This window comes from Capsicum annuum, chromosome 10 (genome assembly GCF_002878395.1).
Source record: "Capsicum annuum cultivar UCD-10X-F1 chromosome 10, UCD10Xv1.1, whole genome shotgun sequence".
Taxonomy (NCBI): Eukaryota; Viridiplantae; Streptophyta; class Magnoliopsida; order Solanales; family Solanaceae; genus Capsicum; species Capsicum annuum.
This window is the reverse complement of record NC_061120.1, coordinates 183438348-183458409: the sequence shown is the minus strand read 5'-3', so window position 1 is coordinate 183458409 and position 20062 is coordinate 183438348. Positions and strand designations below refer to the sequence as shown.

The following is a 20062-nucleotide window of genomic DNA, read 5'->3' as shown; positions in this document are numbered from 1 at the left end:
CATTATACTATCTATCTATACTATATCTATCTGTCTATACTATATTTATATAATTTGTTTATTATTTATATAATTTGTTTATTATGATTTGGACACTTACACTGGATAAGGACAACGAAGGAGAGAGTACTGAGTAGAATTTTACACTATATAAAAACACATTCATGGACTCTTTAATCATAAAACAAAATAATATTATAATTTTATTACTATTAGAACTTAATAAAAATATAAAAGAAGAAAAACAAAGAGACAGTCAAGATAAAGCTATAGATTCCTTCAAATTGTAAATTCATTGATTTTTTCTGTTTAACTTTATTATTTTCAACAAATGTATTTAATAATTCTACCTCTACTAAATCTTTTTTCTCTAATTATCTCTTTGATGTACACTCTTATCTTTAATTTTCTTAGTCTTTCTTCTAATTCTAATATTCTGTCTTCTGTTGTTCTAGTTATTAGTTCATTGTTGTAAAATTTATTTAAATTACAGGTTAATTTTGGAGTTTCTAAGATTTCTGATGCCTTCTCTATACATTTTATGCATCCAAACGGATTTGATAAGTTTTTACCAACTACCGTTTGAGCTGGACTAATTGTATCATTATCATAATTCCATTTTCTTTCTACTTATTATTATTCCATTATCTACAAATAATTTAAAGACTTGTTGTAAATTTCCTAAATGTTCGCTCATATTATTACTAAAAACTAGAATATCATCTACATAAACCAATATAAAATTTTTATAACCTCCAAAAATACTATCCATTTTTCTTTGAAAAATTGGAGGAGCCGTCTTTAATCCGAACGGCATGACCAGCCATTTAAAATGTCCTTCTGGACATGTGAAAGCTGTCCATTCTTTAAGAAATCAAAATTTAATTTAATTTTACTTGACAAATTCTTTTGTTTGTTTTGTAGGTTTTCTAATATCTCTAGAGTTTTTAATATTTTTGTATTTTCTTTTTGCACTTTTTTTTCTAGGTTTATTATAAAGTCTGTAATAGTATTTAGTTGTGGATTAGCTCCATGTAATATATGTTCTCCGTTGTTAAAATTACACCAAATGTCGATGAAGATTCAGGAATGGAGTTTGATTCAGAAGCATTACACAATCTGGATATATAAGCAATGACAATATCCTTGAAAGACAAAATTACAGATATATGCGATGATGTAACAGATAAATAAATAAACGGATAAAGTAAAGACATAGCCATGTGATCATGGGACCTACCCAAGTTGCCAAAAGTCTTGCTAAAGTCATGATTTTCTCTCTAGGTACTTATGTTTAAGTCTTCCAAAGAGGGGTATTTATAGGCATTTGTGGACTTAAAACTTTGACTGTACTTATCTCCTTTTCTTCATTACATACCATCCCTTCAAATGGTAAATTCATTGATTTTTTCTGTTTAACTTTATTATTTTCAACAAATGTATTTAATAATTCTACCTCTACTAAATCTTCTTCTCTAATTATCTCTTTGTTGTACACTCTTATCTCTAATTTTCTTATTCTTCCTTCTAATTCTAATATTTTGTCTTCTGTTGTTCTAGTTATTGGTTCTTTGTTGTAAAATTTATTTAAATTATGGGTAAGGCTTTGATGATTTAACAGAGGCTTTAGATTATGCCCGTATAAATTTAGAGCTAAATTATTTTACTACCCCATCTTTAAGACCAGAAACGCAAAAAATTCTTCAATATAATATTAAAAAAGACACGAACAAAATTATATTTTGTGATCATTGTTCCTTTATGACTGAAGCTTTTAGAAAACTAAATCACGACAATGAGGTTTTAAGACAAGATAATGAAAACCTTGTAAATGAAAAAGGACAAATGTTAGAACATATAAGTATTTTACAAGACCATATAAAAATTCTTCATTTTGGACTTTCACAAAAGACTCAGCCAATTTATGAGACTTAAAAAATTCTAAATAATTCTCCATCTTCTTCAAAAATGGAAAAACCCACTGTATCGGGTAAAGACACAGCTAGTCCAGCTAGTATATTTTCTCCCAAAAATAAAATATTTTTGCATTTTTTGATTCTTTTGATTTAGCTACGAATTGATAAAACATCTTAAAAGGTGAAGACTCAGAATTGATTTATAGTATAGAAGAAAGTATAAAAGAATTTATGGAAAGTGCAGCAAGCATTGCAAGCCACACCATATATAATAAAGTCTCTTAGAATCTTAGGGTCCTGATACCAATAATAAACAAATTAGTTTTTAGTAATAATATGAGAGAACATTTAGGACATTTACAATATCTGATTTTTGACTTCTTTTAAATCTATTATCTACTTCTTGTAATTCTGTCCAAATTTCTTCTCTAGATTCTAAAGAAAGCTCAAATAACTTAATACTTAACTGCCTATGTTGTAGTAATACATTATATAATTTTATATATTCTTTCTTAAGAATTCTATTAGACCAATAATATTATGAATCTAATATTACTAGACGTTTGTAAGGCCTAGGTTTACGTTTCTCGGTTCTTAACAACACCATATATAATAAAGTCTCCTAGAATCTTAGGGCTCTGATACCAATAATAAACAAATTATATAAATAATAAACAAATTATATAACTATAGTTAGACAGATAGATATAGTATAGATAGATAGTATAATGTAATGAACAAAAGATAATAAACAAATTATATAAATAATAAATAAATTATATAGATATAGTATAGATAGATAGTATAATGTAATGAACAGAAGACAAATATAATAATAGATGTATAAAGATAATAAAGAGACAATAATACGGATAAATATAATATAGATATAATTATAATAATAATATAATATAATATATATTAACAAGCAGATAATATAAATATAATATAGATAGATTATAATAAATATACAGATAGATATAGATATAATTATAATAAAAATATAATATAATATATATTAACAAGCAAAATATAATATAGATAGATTATAATAAATACAGATAGATATAATATAGATATAATTATAATAAAAATGAATAGATAAAATAAAAACAGATAACAATAGAGACATATAGATACAATATAGATAGATAGATATATTTGGAAAATACTCCCAAATATACCTAAACTTTGATGAAATTTGCTGTAACACGCCTGAACTTTGTGGGGTGGGGTCCTATAACCCCTCTAGAACTTTGCAGGGGTCCTATGATCCCCTAAACTATTTATTAGCGTATTTTACTGATATTTATTTGCACTAAATTCTTTTTTTAATTTTTTTAGCATTTTTTATTTTTTTTATTAGCAGCTTATAAATGTTACTAAAATACACTAATAATTTTGTCAAAGTTTATGTATAGTTGAGACTATTTTCCATATATACATATATATATATATATATATATATATATATATATATATATATATATATAAATTGTAATTGATGAAAAGAATGAGGTTGTGAGTGGTCTCCTTACCTAATTATGCACGTGAATGATTTTCGATTAGTATTATTCATATTATTATTGCTCTTGCTTTTCTATGGTGGTTATTTGAATATTATTGAAAAGGTGTGAATCTTCTCCTAAAGCTTTTACAAAGTTCAAGTATGAGAAATATTTTTACCTAAACAATCGTATTGACTTAAAGAGCTTGACTATTTGATCTTTGAATTATCCTATAATGGTCAACGATTCATGACATGTAAGAGGTGAAATAGAACATGTAATATGGCTTATGGGACTTGCAAGTCTTGATATGACGATTTCAAATTAGACAAATGTCGTTTCAGACTACAAACCATGTTTTAAGAAAGAAGGATGTTTTAAATAGCTAAAATATGGGCTTAAAGAGAGTTAGGTGGCTAACCGATAAGACATGGGTCCAAAACCCATAGCCCAAAATCGTGTTTTTCCAATGAGGAATTGATCCAGTCCTGAAATACGGATGATTATTGTATATTTGTTTTATGCTTTGGTATATCAGACCAGACACTCTAATTCTTGTGGAAAACTCAGATTGGGGGCTTGACTGACGAGTCAATGTCGGACCCTGCATTGATCGTGGGGTTTTTCAGACCATGTCGGGTATGCCACCTAACTCAGAATTAAAGAACATCCTAGTGTAGTCCCAGAAAGCAGTTTTTGATTTGAAATTCATGTCTACAGACTGAGTTGATATTTTATGACCCCATATTATAATTTGTACAGTGTTTTCACTGTTAATGCTATTTTAAATGTTTTTTTATTTTTACATTCTACATGCCAATACATTTCAAGTATTGACCGTCCTCGAGCGACTGCATTGTCTCACAATATAGGTTCTAAGGCTCAGTTTCGTGGTCTATTTCAGCAGTAGAACCTTTTGGAAGTTTCAAAATTGGTGAGCCATCCATATCCCGAAACGCGTTCTATTCATATGTTTTATCTTTAAGTTCATGGTCTGGCCAGGGGCCTCGTCTTGATCTAGACAGTTATTCATTAAGTAGAGGCTTCGCCGACTGAATTTAATAATTTTTTTATGACTTGACTTTAAAAGTTTGATTATGAGATGTCCTGAACTTTATTTTTTCTTCCATATTGGATGTGAATAATGTGTATGATGGTATGCTAATGGGCCTCTCAAGCTTTTGAGGTTTGTAACGCTCATCACAACCAGGGCCTCAGCTCAGGTCATGACAAACTTGATATCAGAACATAGTTTAGGGTCATAGGGTGTTTACGAAGCTGTGTTGAATAGAGTACCTTTTATAGGTGTGTAGCATTCCACACTTATAAGGGGAAGGCTATAAGGCATTCAGGAATGTGTCTCTTTCTTCATGTTCTAGTTTGTGCTAGAGAGTCTAGCTACAATGAAATCTTCCTAACCTTTGACTTTTTGCATTTCAGATCATGCCTTCATGAAGATCTAATGGTCCCTACTGGGGCAAATGCTGAGGCGGTCTGCCCTACCCATGGGATGCAAACCCAATACAGAGCCCGTGCTCGTGGCTTTACTTTTCCTCCTGCAGTTCCACTAGCCCCAATTAGTCCTTTTAGATCTCCTATCACCAACATTAACCGCACTCAGTCTCCACAGAAAAAAGTCTCTAATGCTGAGTTCCACCAGTCCATGCACATGTTTGCTCAACTCGTGGCATCACAATTTTATCAATCTGTAAATGTTGGTTTTGTTACTAGTTCTTCTGAAGTCACTCGGGTTGGTCAATTTATGAGGATGAATCCACCTAGTTTTACAGGGTCCAAGATTTAGAAAGATCCTCAAGAATTTGTAGATGAGATAGAGAAGACATTTAGAGTTTTGCATGCTAATGATACAGAGGGGGTAGAGTTTGCAGCCTATCAGTTGAAAGGAGTGGCTTACCAATGGTATGGTATGATGAGTGGGAAGAGTTAAGAGGTAAAAATGTTGAATTTGCAGTATGGGAAATTTTTTTGATGCTTTCCTTATTCACTTCTTTCCTTGAGAGTTGAGGGAAGCTAAGGTTGAGGAATTTGTGAATCTAAAGTAGGGTAAGATGAGTGTCAAAGAGTATGCATTGAAGTTCACCCAACTGTCTCGTTATGCCCTAAAGTTTTGTCCACTATGAGGTCTCGTATAAGGAAGTTCGCGTTCGATCTTTCTAATGATTTTGTGTTAGAGTGTTAGGGGCTATGCTGAACAGTGATATGGATATCTCCAGGTTGGTAGTGTATATGCAGTAGGTAGAGAAAGAGAAGATTAGCAGGTAGAGATAGAGGATAGACAGACTAAGAGATCTAGGTCTACAGATCAGGATGTCAGTCAACAACAGGGTGACAAATGGGAAAGAAATAGTCCAAGAAGAAATTTTAGGGTGATGTTCAGTCATCAGCTAGTGCACCTACACCTAGTCAATCATTAATTCCAGCCAAATAATGGGTCAAGGATGCAAGGCCTACAGTCTCAGGGTAGTGTAGTGATGTGCCATAGAAATATAACACTTACGATGCTTAAAATTGGAAAATATGCATGTACTTAAGGTTATTTTGTTAGATTTGATGTATTTTTGGAGTGTTTTGCAGGAAATTAGGTTTCAGATGCTAAATTCAAGAAAAAGATGAAAAGTGATGTTTTTGGATACTTATTTAATCTATTATAGATTTTCGAGACACTTTTTGGATTATTCGTGACCAAAACATGTGTCGAGATTGAAGAAGAGCTAAAAGAAATAACTTTCGGCACATGCTAAGTCAACATGCGAACCACATGTAGTACATGTGGACCGCATGTGGGCAAAGCACGTGTCAGAAGTCCAAAATCCCGATAGCTAACCTGTAGGAAATTTTGGTCCGAGCACATGCGGTCACTACATCCGCCCAGCCTGTAGGCCGCATGTACCACATGCGCCCAAGGCCAGGGCACATGTGGAGACCACATGTAGCCACCAACCTCAACTTTTCCAGACAATTCCAAAATCATTTCGTAGGGTTTCTATGTATCCTAATTACACTCCTATGATGTTTTTAAGTCTTATTATGTACGTTTAGTTAAGTTTTCATATTTTACTTAGGATTTGAATTCTAGGGTTTCTTGTAATCTATAAATACCCTTTAGGCTTTGTTTAGTTTATTCATTCACACATCCATACATTCACATATCCAGGTGTAGGCCCTTAGGGGCTACTTATAATCTCATTGTTCTTGGTTTGTTTTTGGTTTGTTATTCAATTTAAGACTTTGGGATTTCTTATTTCATTATTATGAGATTGATTTTGCAATTTTGTCAGTGGACTCCATGATTGATCTCATAACTATGAGCGGCTAATTTCCTTAGCTAGAATTGTGGAAACCCTGGAAAGTTAACAAAGTAGAGGAAGTGCCAAGTCGTTCTAGATAAATATTCTTACATGTATTGGGTTTTCTTCATTCTTCTTGATTTCTTAGCAGTGGCGAACATTAAGATCCTGCCTAGATTATTACTACTTACTCCAAAAGAGGAGTAGTGACTAGGAAAAGAGAATCACAATAATAATTAAAGTTTTAACTGTTGATCTACGCTACTAGTTATTATCTAAGTAAGTTGGTGATCTATCATCTAATGACTAGAGACTCAAAGGTAATAGTTAACTGGGATCAAGAAAAGGGTTAGTAAGGCGATATCCTGAGACTCAAAAGATAAAGGGTAAAATCTGTCAGCTCGTCTAAAAGACTATTGATGGTACATAACATATCGATTCTGTATGCAAGATATTTTTATAGTTTGACAGTTTATGATAAGTCTACTGAGTTGAGAAGTCAGGGGGAATACAAGCCTACTGTTCGTCTTAGATTGTTTATAACCAAAAGCAACTAAGCCTTGTTGGCTAGTTACTATAAATCCCCCCTTTTTACTTTTCTGCATTGCCTGGAGATGTCAACAAGTTTGAGATAGATTTTTAGCCTATTCCTTGTGGGATCAACCCCAACCTAGTTAGGTTACTATATTTTGACAACGACTGCTTTATCCTTCTAAGGAGTGGTAGTTTGGGTTTTATCAAATTTTGGCCCCGTTGTCGGGAAAATATGGTTTCAGAGTCCTTTATTGAAGTTATTAGTGTTGTCGGATTTTATTTTATTTTTTGTTTGTTTTGTTGACCTACTCTTCTTGAGATGACAACCTGGCTAAAGGAAATATAGAGTGATGATGACTCCTTCTTTATTGATCCTCTTTCTTTTGTTATGGTGCATTACTGCATGAGTGTGATAAACATATTGTTGGAACACAATAAGAGCATTCTTGACACATTGGCACTTCTTTAAAAAAGAAGACAAGATCATATTCAAAAGGTTGATAGGCTTGGGTTGGATATCTACCACTTACAAGTAGAGTTGGATGCAAAAGATGCTGTGTGTAACGCCCAACAAAATAGTTATGGGTGGTGTGAAACTGAAAAAGTTCCGAGAAGTCAACTTGAGGAGTTGAAATTATAGGAGTCAAAAATTTCTCATGCTCTTATGGATAGTGTCACTCTTAAGGAGAACATACTAGAATTATGTGGGAATGTAAAGAAGACTACAAATCATGAGTTAGGGCGTGTTGGACCTCATTCTAAGCATTTCCACATTGTGTTTGGATAGTTAGATCTTGTTCGAGCCCGAAGAAGAGTGCAAGGAAGAGGAAACATATGTTTATATTCTTGAATTTGCTGAACCAGAAACAAAGAACTGCATTCCTAACATAAGGGCCAAGAAGTACAACATAGCACATCTATTTCTTGGGACCTTTATTTTTCTACCTCTGCCCCATGAGCATAATGGGAACTTAGGAAAATAATTAGGGGTGCAGTTCATAAGTTCAAAGTGGAAAGAGAAAAATGGAGGCAAACTCTTGGGCTACCTTGATGAAGTCTGAGTAATCAAGGTACCCATGGGCTTGTTGGGAAAGTATGAGTACCCAACCAAGTCTTGTTATGCCGCAACGTGAAATCAAGCACTACTTGGGAGGCAACCCAAGGTATTTTGTTGTTTGTATTCGTATTTGTATTTGTCTAATCGACGTCAGATCTCCACACCTATGGTACCACAAGTATGTTCCTAACTCTTTTGTTTTGTAGATGTTTAATGCATTGGGGATAATGCATGATTTTAAGTTGGGGGTGGGGCTGCTTGTGGGTCTTGATGTCCTCTTGGGGTTTTTGTTGTCGTGCCTCTTTTCCTCGGAGTTCTGTTCCTAGTGAGCCAGCATGTTTAGGTGTATTGTGTTTTGTTTTGTGATATTTTGTTTAACTAGGAGAAAAATGAGTATCTAGGGAAATTGACATGTTTTTGTTAATTTTTGAGATAAATGATAATAGCTCTCCAATTTTCTATTTTTAAACTATGTGATACGTATATATATGTGACTATTATGAATATTATTATGACACTAGGATTAGGGACATGATAATCATAGCTACCAATTGCATGAATTGGATAGGAAGTAACTTATGATGTGACCCTGTGCCATGTGTGTATGAGATACTACTTAGTTCCCTTTGTATGTTGAATTCAGAACTTGCCCGGTTAGTCTTGCCTAGGTTGTAGGTTAGTCGGTTAGAAAAGGATCATAGACCCTTTTTGATGTTAATCCACTTTTAGCCTAAATGACCTTCCCACTGTGAAATAGTATCTCTTGATCCCTGTTTTGAGCCTTATAGCCTATTTCTTTGTTTTCACTTTTCAACTTTCCATTTGTGTTACAATGAATCTATTTTGGACCTGGTCCTCCTTGGACATTGTGCACCTCAACTCAGGCAAATCACCTAAGTTGAGGGTGACTATCATAGGGGTGTGTAATATAAAGTGGGTGTGAAAAAGGGAGAAATAAAAGAAAAAAAGTAGGGTTGAGTGTGGTAGAAAAATAAAAGAAAAAGAAAAAGAAAAAAATAGTGAAAAAGAATAAGAAAAGCACACCTAACCTGAATATGAAACCACACCTAACCTGAATATGCTTTAAAATAAAAAGGGAGAAATAAGGGAGGAAATTGGTTAAAATATGGACCCCAAAGTTAGTGTAGTGCCAAGGAGGCTTAGTCACTTGATATATCTATATTTACCATACCAGCCCCCAAACCTACATTACAAGCTGAATAAAGTCCTATAGTGATCCTAACTTGACTGTCTAAAAACTAAGGTAAAGAAAATAAGGGCAAGCCTATGGTATTTGATGCACTCTGATTGGAGCTTCTTTTGTGAGTGTGAGTGTCTCTTGACCGTCCTTCATTTACATGCATTATTTTATATGAGTGAGTGGGACTTCTTTGCTGTGAGGGCACGCGGGTTGTATTGCAAGCTGCTTACTTGTTTGGGTAGTGTTGTTTGTTGCTAATGTAATGCCATAGCTTGATTCCCTTATGTACCATTGTTGTGCTTCATTGATACACACAATTGATTTTAAAATGATTGAACTTAGAGAGGGTAATGATCTTGAGCTTAAATTTGATGATTGTTTGCCATAGGTATCTTAGGTTTCGATATGAGACTCTTGTGTGCTATGGTTGCGGTGAGGCCGATAATTTTCAGAGAGATTTTCCCTCGGCCAAAGGGATCTTTGGGGGTACTAAGCCCAAACTACTTCTCCATCCTCTCTAGCTAAGGGTTCCACTTTCGGTACAGGCGAGGGTCGTAACCGTTTGTATGGTTTATCTACTCTTCAGGACTCAGAGGCCTCACCAGATGTTGTTACGGGTATGTTACAAATCTTCTCCAATGATGTTTATGGCCTACTCGATTCCAGGTATGCTCCATCTTATGTAACTCCTTGTGTGGCTGTGGGTTTTGGATTTGGCCCTAAAAATATTTCCTAACCCTTGTTGATTTCGACCTCTGTTGGTGAGTCTATTGTTGCTAGAAAAGTCTATAGAAATTGTGTAGTGTCTATTTTTTGATCGAGATACTATGGTAAACCTTGTAGAGCTTGACATGGTAGACTTTGATTCGATTCTAGGGATGGATTGGCTTCATTCCTGTTTGCTACCATAGATTATAGAACTATAAAGGTTATATTCTGTTTTCCTAACGAACCTATCATAGAATGGGAGAAAGATTCTTTAGCACCCAAGGGATGGTTCATATCTTATCTTAGAGCCCATAAACTGATATCTAAAGGTTGTTTGTACCATCTAGTTTGGGTCAAAGATTCCAGTACCGAGAGTTCCTCTTTTAGTCGGTACCAGTGGTTAATGAGTTTTCTCAAGTCTTTCCTGATGATCTCCCGCGGATTCCCCCAGACAGGGAGATATACTTTGGTATTGATCTATTGGACGACACTCAACCCATTTTCATTCCACCATATAAAATGGCTCCTGCGGAGCTAAAAAAATTGAAGGAATAGTTAAAAGACCTTCTTGATAAAGGTTTTATTTATCCTAGTGTCTCTCCTTAAGGTGCTCCCATACTCGTCGTGCATAAGAAATATAGTTCCCTCTGTATGTGTATAGACTACTGACACTTGAATAAGGTTTTTGTAAAGAATAAGTACCCTCTACCCAGAATGAATGATCTTTTTAACCATCTTCACGGTGCTAGATACTTCTCTAAGATAGACCTTCATTCAGATTATCATCAGTTGAAGGTTAGGGAGGCCTATATCCCCAAAACTATCTTCCAAACCTGATGTAGTGATTATGAATTTTTGGTCATGTCCTTTGGATTGACTAATGCACCTGCAGGTTTCATGGACCTCGTGAACATGGTATTCAAATAGTTTTTTGGATTTATTCATCATAGTTTTCATTGATGATATTCTGATTTACTCCAAGAGTAAGGAGGATCATGTCGATCACCTACGGATCATACTTCAGACCCTTAAGGATCAAGAGTTGTATGTTAAATTTTCTAAGTGTGAATTCTGGCTTAGTATAGTAGCTTTTCTGGGGAATATTGTTTCTAGTGGAGGGATTAAGGTTGATCCTCAAAAGACTGAGGTAGTGAAGAAATGGCCTAGACCCGCAACTCTAACTAACATTAGGAGCTTCTTGGGTCTGGTAGGTTATTATACGAGGTTTGTGGAGAGTTTTTCGTCTATAGCTGCTCTACTTACTAGGTTGACTCAGAAGAAGGTAAGATTTTATGGTCCAAGGCTTGTGAAAGTAGTTTTGAGAGATTGAAAGACAAGTTGACCAGTGCACTGGTTCTGACCCTTCTCGAAGGTACAAATGAATTTGTTGTGTATTTTGATGCATCCCGAATGGGACTTTGTTGTGTACTTATACAACATGGTAAAGTGGTAGCTTATGAATCCAGATAATTGAAGCTTATACAACTACGTCATGGTTATGTTGAAGCCTTGGACCTTGTGAAGTAAGGATGGTCGGCCAGCTCGATTGTTAACACGAATCAACTCTTTTGGGGAATAAAATAAAAGGAAAAGAAAAAATAAAATACAAATGATGTTAGTTTTAATAAAAAGATCAAGTAAAGTGTGCTCATGTAAATTTAGTAGATTATGTAGCAAGTGGTCAAGTAAAGTCAAATAAATTATAAGATAACATGTAGACAAATACATCAAGCAATAATAACATGTTCCTAATATGTGGGTGACTCCTTTATGCCGGAGGTAGGTCTAAGCGCCAAATATTAAGCGACATTTTGATAAATTGATCCAAGCTTTAATTAATGACATTACTTGAGTTTGGAGTTAAAAAATTTTAAACTCAATTTTGGACAAATTTTGGCTTGGATCAATTTGTCATTATCTTTACTCATAATATGAGGGTCGTCATTGGGTTGTGAAACCCATTTGACATAAAAGGTGTTTTCCTAGTTGTGGAATGACACCATGGGTCAAGCCATCTAAGGTTTATGCATGCATGACCTAAATCAAAGGTGGTAACGCTCTATCTTAAGCTTTCTAATATTTAGGTAGTCGCAGACTTGAATTTCCTATATGAGAAGGCACGTGGTCCCACGGCAGTAAAACTCCCGCTCACTCCACATATGCGCTGACTCTCTAAAGTAAGAAGATTTGAAAGAATTTTGGGAAAGTATAATCCACATGTACAATGTGTGTGAGTGTCAGTTTTTTGAAATGGAGGAAATATAAACGGAATGTCAATTTATATAAAGCGATAAACAAATAAGCAATTTATAGCAAATAAATAATTTATGCCCCACAAACATGATAAATCACGACAATTAAGGTGAAACAAATAACAATATATAAAAATTTAAATATTAACCTAAGCTTGTTAAGGTTAAGAACCTAAGTCCCCAGTGAAGTCGTCAAGCTGTCGTACTCCATTTTTATACGGGTCAAACCGAGGTACAATATATTGGAAACCTCTATGTAAAATTAAGAAAGTCGTTACCTAATCAGTATTACGAAGAATTAGGACACCCATTATAAACTATGTGATTAAAAGAAAATAAGGACTTCATTTTAGATCTACACAATTTAAAAGATTCTAGGTAAGGGTTCTAATTATCCTAAAGGGAAGGGGATTAGGCACCCTAAAGGATCCGTCAACTACGATTAACCGGCCGAACTTAGGTTAATAAAAGAGCTATGTGTAAAAGATGAAAAAAAATGCTAAGTGAAAACACTTGTTGAAAATAAAATTGAAACTAAAAAGTTGTAAAAATATTATTTATTCTTGATTTGAGGAAAAAAAAAAGGAGAAGGATCAATTTAAGTTGATAAAATATTTTGGTGCCAATAACACAAATACTGAAAAATGATTTTTGAAAAAAAGTAGAACAACCCAAAACGTGTGTTACAACTTTTGAGAAAAAGATAACTGACGCTATTCATTTTAGTTGCTACAAAATTATTTGTTTTACTCACAAAAAAACCATTATAGCTAATTTGCAAATGAATTATATTTAGTTTTAATGTTCAAATACAAACTCTGAAAATTCAAATATTCTAAGGTTGTGACAAAATAAGGAAAGATTTTGAAAAGAACCTTGGACACAAAGTAAAATTTGAAGCTCGTGAAATTCGATTTGGCAAGAAATCATTTTTTGGCTCGAAAATGTACCACACGAGAAAATGCATATATCAAAATTTTCAAAATTTGATTAACCTGACCCGAAATGATTTGAACCAAAACTAAACGATTAACTCACTGATCTTATGAACTAACAGGCCAACCCATAGATTACTTTTGCTTACAAACAACCAAAAGCCAGTCTTATATCTGTGGTCATTTACTCCCAACTACTTCAAAAATCAAACAAATTATTAAAACAAACACACAAGTATTCAATGTGAAACAAGCCAAAACAAACACACAAATGTTCAAGATGAAACAACTAAATGAAAGTTATCAAGTATGACGCTACGAATAAGCAGCTAAAGGAAGAATATAGCGGAACGTTTGACACTTCTTCTTACCTCTCTTTGCGATTTCTATTCGGATAGAGTCTCTAGGGAGCGAGAGCTGTTTGTGAAGATGTATATGCACGTTTCAACTCTTGCAGTGACGACGAGTTTTAAAGTAAACTCTTCGACTCCGATGTCCATGTAAGAAAATTGAATTAGCTAGAAAGAATATGATAAAGAAATGTGCGAATAAAAGTTAATATAACTTGTGAGCTTACAACGCAACAAATAATTTTTATATGCTACGAAAATTGACTAACTGATCTCATATTTCTTTGACTCGAATAAATCTTTACAAAAACCCATATTTGGAACTCCCTTTCTATGATTAAACACGAGGAATAGATGGACTGCAAGAAAAGTTAAAGTACCTTAAAGACAAATTTATCTAGAGTTAAAAAGGGAGTCTGAAGGCTCCTTTTATATCCAAAATAAAGGAGGGCTTGCAACGGTTCTCTAGTTTGAATTCTTGGAAAGCCCAAATCACAGAGAGCAAACAAAGGGATGAAATTGGATATAAAAGAAAAAGATTGAATTTTTACCTTACGGTTGATGTAAAAAGGGAAAGAGATGGCTTGGAAGCTTTTACTTTCGGACCCATTAAATTAAGGTTGGAATCGAAGGTGAAACCACCTTGAATCCATTGAATCTTCAAATTTATCATCTTCTCCCTAAATTGCAGATTTTTGGCTCTATTTTTGCTTTAGAAAAGTGACGGAAGAGATGGGTGATGTTGACGGACATGGAAACAGAATTGGGGAGAGAAGAGACCACTGGATTTTCCATTATCCTGTGGTTTCGGGGTTGCTCAACGTCACTGGTGGATATTATTTTTGTTGTTGCTTGTGTTGTTGTACATTGGTATTGTTGTTGGTGTGTTTTATTGGGTAAGGAGAAAGAAAGATTTGTTATGGTTTTTGCCTGATTTTTTTTTATTATATTTAAATTTTATTTTTTTTTAAAAGAAAAATTAAAATTATTTTCTATAGTTGGCTAACCTCTTTCTTGGAGAAAAGATTTTGGACATCTATAAATAGAAGACTCTCTTCTCATATCATAACATAATAGCATCCACAATGTAGTATTCAAAGAGTCTTTGTTTAGGGAGAGATTTTCTCTCTCATTAGTTTTATGTTTTTTAATATTAGGATTTATATGTAGACCGATTGGCTAAATAATATAATAATATTAAGCTTTTTAATATTGTTTTATGTGTCTTCTGAATTGTCACCACAATGGTTTGCAACTAATAGCTTCCGCGTGACGCCCTCTCGATTTCGAACCCAACAAGTGGTATCAGAGCTTACAGTTCAATGGTCCAATGGTGTGGTGAGACGACATTAAACAGATTCAAAGCGGTTTCAAAATCAAGCTGCAACAATTTGGAAGATAATGAAATTTTTATCGAACTACATGTGGAGAACAAGTTTCAACTATATTTTCAACACTCCTGCTGCTGCTGCATCTTTAAAAATAAAAATAAAATATTACTTTTAAACTAATTTTTAATCATGATATTTTAAACCTTATTTTTAACTATGATAAGCAGCAGTTATGAAGATTATATCAAGGATGAAGTTCATTCATGTGATATGAAGAGAAGACGGATCAAGTGAAGAAAATCAAGCCAAAAAGGGAAGATTTGTTAGGGTTTTTGGCCTGATTTTCTTACTATATTTAAGTTTTACTTTTTCTTAAAAGGAAAATAAAAGTTACCATAATTACTTTTACTTTTCCTGAAAGAAAAATTATAATTATTTTTCATATTTAGCTAACCTCTTTCTTGGAGGAAAGGTTTGGACATCTATAAATAGAATACCCCCTTCTCATACCATAACACAATAGCATCCAAAATGTAGTCTTTAAAGAGTCTTTGTTTAAGAAAAGATTTTTTCTCTCATTAGTTTTATACTTTTTAATATTAGGATTTATATGTAGACCGATTGGCCAAATAATATAATAATATTAAGTTTTTTAATATTGTTTTATGTGTCTTCTGAATTGTCACCACAATGATTAGCAACTAATAGCTTCTGCGTGATGCTCTCTCAATTTCGAACCTAACAAGATGAAGTTGGGTCGGGTCTGGGCTAGGTTGGTTAGTGGGTTGAAATTGAGCCAGATTAGGGCATTTTAAATTGTTGGGCTGCTACTTTGACAGTAACATACTTAAGTATTAAATTACAAAAAATAACAATATTTTTATCAAATTATATTTTGTAGCATATGTATTTGTATTTTTGTAGCAACAATTTATAAAAATACAAAATACATATCGATCATAAAGGCAGTAAAAATCATATGCATTTGTATTTTTGTAGCAACAGTTGTCAAAAATACAAAATACAACTTGCTATATTATGTAATTATAAAACTGCTGCTATGAAACTCATAATTAAGGGGATAAGTATGTTATTTCTGAATTTTGCCCCAAAAAATGATGCAAATGGTCCAAATATTGTGCATAAATAAATTACGTTTGCAAAAAATCTAATTTCCTTAAATTATTTTCATTAATTAATTTAACGATGCTTCTCTCATCCTAATTAATTTTCATAATGTATGGATTATATACGTATACATATAAATTTAAACAAACATAACTATATTTAGAAAATATTATAACGATACGAAAAAATTCGTTTAGAATTAAAAATAAAAGTTAACAAACTAATATTTAAATATTTATTGTGATATATATAAAATCTAATATAAAAAAAAATAAGTAAAAGAAAAATTATTCCGCTTATGTCAAATTTACTAAAATTAATATGAAGAATAGGAAACATCATTTTGGTAAAGTATTCAAGACTAAGAAGCATAAAAAAAATTAATTATATGAAAAGGAGAGCCAAAATTGGGTGTCAATACTCATGTTAATGTTGCTCTTGCATTTCTATGATGGTTATTTGAATATAATTGAAAAGGTGTGAGTCTTCTCCTAAGCTTTTACAAGATTCAAGAATAAGAAATGTTTTTACCTAAACCATCATATTGACTTAAAGAGCTTGACTATTTGATCTTAGAATTATCCTATGATGAACAATGATCATGACATATATGAGGTGAAACAGAATATAGAATATAATTTATGGGACTTGCAAGTCTTGGTGTGACGATATCAAATCAGACAAATATTATTTCATACTACAAATCATGTTTTAAGAAAGATGCATGTTTTAAATGGCTAAATTATGAACTTAAAGAGAGTTAGGTGGCTAATCGAGAAGGCATGGGTACGAAAGGCCCATAGCCCGAAACCTTATTTTGTTGCCGCGGAATTGATCCTATCCTGAATTACAGATGATCACTGTATACTTGCTTTATGCTTTGGTATACCAGACTAGACACTCCAATCCTTGCAAAAAATTTGAATTAGGGGCTTGACCGACAAGTCAATGTCGGATCCTGCATAGCCCGTGGGGTTTTTCAAACCATGTCGGGTATGCCACATAGCTCAGAATTAAATAGCATCCTAATGTAGTCTCAGAAAGCAGTTTTTGAATTGAAATTCATGTCTATAGACTGAGTTGATGTTTTGTGACCCATATTATGATTTGTACAAGGTTTTCACTGTTAATGTTATTTTATTTGGTCTTTCTACATGCCAATACATTTTAAGTACTGACCATCCTTGGACGGCTGCATTGTCTCATAATATATGTTTTGAGGCTCAGTCTCATGGTACATTGTAGCAGTGGAACCTTTTCGAAGTTTCAGAGTTGGTGAGTCATCCATCTCCCAGAAGGCATTCTATTCATATGTTTTATCTTTTAGTTCATGGTTCGGTCGGGGGCATTGTCCCGACCTAGACAGTTATTCATTAAGTAGAGGCTTCATAGATTGGATTTGATTAATATTTTGTTATGGCTTGACTTCAAAAGTTTGATTACGATATGTCATGAACTTCAATTTTTCTTCCGCATTACATGTGAATTATGCTTATGATAGTATGCTAAGGGGCCTCTCGGGCCTTCGTGGTTCAGAATGTCCATCACGGCCAGGGCCTCGGCTCGGATCGTGACAAAACCCTAGGTGTGCACTGCTCATCTCATCCCATCTATCGCTGGTTGAATGAAGTAGAAAACACAAACTGTACTATACCAAATTGAAAATCGAACCCAAAATATACATATCACAAAACAAAATCATTCATTAATAATCTCATAATTCAAAATATGCAACAAGCTAGTAATTTAAACCCAAAAGCAAAATGTAATCAATTCCAAATGATTAGTTAAGTTTTTACATACTAGCAAGTTCAAGTCGCAATAAGTTTCAAGAAAGTCAACACAAAACTATTAATATTAGAGCATTTATCCACAACTCAAAAATCTTCTAAAGTAAGGTCAATGTCTTCATCACTTTCATCTCTTTCTTCATTTTGGACACTTATAAAAAGAGAAAAAAATAATATAAATTAGCACTTAAAATGACGACATAAAAAGCTTAGAATCACTAAGGCTGTGAACTGTCAAAGTGGCCTTGTGGCAGCAACATGGGTAAATCCCATCCAATTACTACTTCGGGGTCCCAAAATGACCCTGAATGACTTTAATAATTCTAGAACTTCACCAGAACACCCTTTTAACATTCCTTATCATAATTAAAGTCAAAAATTACATTACACATATGAAAGGGTTAAAAATAAAATGATCAGAATTTTTACGGGATCTTAAAACCAACTACTCTTTCAAGGCTAACTGAACCCAAATACGCATATGCAAAGGCAATGTGACACAGTAAACCTATCTGGTCTATGCTGGGCAATATCAGAAAAAAATTGCAGCTCTACATTGCTAAATTGAATTTAGTTTAAAAGTTGAATCTGCTAATACTACCTGGAGCATTATTACCACTACAAATCTTGTACAATATCTCCATTCCCTACAACAGAATAGGGAAGCCCTGGATAATACCCAGGAAGAAAAAGATAGCAGTGACGTACAGATAAAGCCCTGGATAATACTCTGGTTAACATGTTTGATGGGTGACATACAATGATCAGAAGGAAGTAATGCCCAAAGTTGCATTCCAGTTTGGAGTGAAGATGCAGGATGGAGGGAACGCGAGAAAACAAAACAAAGACCAGAAGCTTACCAATGAGCTGCATAAAATAAACAAAATACTCACTAGAAAGAAGATGGACAAAGATAAAGGGGAAGCGCTTGAGGACGGGGAAATACAACCTGGAAAGAAGCAGCGTGTATGAACAGAGAAAACTTTGATCTTCTTCATTTACTTATTTTTTTTTTTTTGACTTGAAATCTTCTTCCACCATTGGTGTTTAGAATATCTTGTATTTGAATTAGTACTCATGTTCAGAAAATAGCTAGCTGGTCTTGATTTCATTGTCCATAAAGAATAATGTTTGGTCTAATTTGATAGACATGGTATGAGAGGTTTTCACGTAATGCAACGAATTCCTATACCTGAAGGTTTCCAGGATGCTTTATATCAAGTAAACTAGACTACTAATTCTGTCAACCACTTCTGAAAGCATAAGCATTCTGGTTGGCAGCTAGCTACATCATATTTATACCTCTACCAGTAATGGGCTTTCAAGGGAAATTTGCTACACCAATAAATCAGAAATTCTCTCCCGGGAAAACAAATAATCCTAGTTCCTATCCCAAGCTCTATTAGGGAAACAAAGTTACTCATGTCGCGCAGTTTCATAACCTCCTTTTTTTGGGGGTTGGGGGTTGAGGGGTAGGGGTGGGGGAGGTTGCACTTTAATACAACTTACAAATAGGGACAGAAAGATAGCTTTTGCAGCAAGCACCTGAGTACTTTTCTTGAGCTTCCGACCATCTCAAATTTGCTATGATGAGGAACTTGTGTAAACAATAGAGAAACATGATAGATTTTTTGCTAAAAATCAAGTCGCACCATGCTTTTTCTACATAGGAGGAAAGGAGAAATTAGAGAAAAGTGAAGGATAGTATAGGGAATATGTCAATCCTTGATGTGGAAAAGAGGGATGACTTCTTGGTATGAGACAAGGGAAGTTATTGGAGGATTCATCTATACTGAAGTTCAAGATATCATAGGACTCAAAATGCTGTAATGTTTTCTTCACTTAAGGTAGATGTCAAGTTCTGGTAACAAGAACACCTTCCAAGAGACATTTCCAGAAATGTCTTTTCGTTCATTGTCAAAATTCAAAAAGAAATGCCTTTTCGTAATTGAATGAGACTAGTATGAGCATGAACATCTGAACAACCAGTGATTTGCAGATGAACGACTTTAAAAGTCCATCTAAAGCACTATTACCGTCTATA

At 33.7% G+C, this 20062-nt stretch overlaps 1 protein-coding gene across 19 annotated transcripts in view; it reads right to left on the bottom strand.

Moving 5' to 3' along the window:
* Nucleotides 1-14729, bottom strand: part of LOC124888158 — a 46293-nt gene extending 31564 nt beyond the window's left edge. For 5 of the 19 annotated variants that reach the window (XR_007046255.1, XR_007046262.1, XR_007046264.1 and 2 more), the window contains exon 1: nt 13791-14729. Coding sequence is in view for 1 of the 19 variants with exons in the window: in XM_047398615.1 (XP_047254571.1) it covers nt 14321-14442 (122 nt within the window). In the remaining 18 variants the exon portion in view is untranslated. The remainder of the gene's footprint in view (nt 1-13790) is intronic. The other 14 variants (XR_007046260.1, XR_007046258.1, XR_007046257.1 and 11 more) reach the window with 11 other exon arrangements.
* Nucleotides 14730-20062: the final 5333 nt, after the last annotated feature.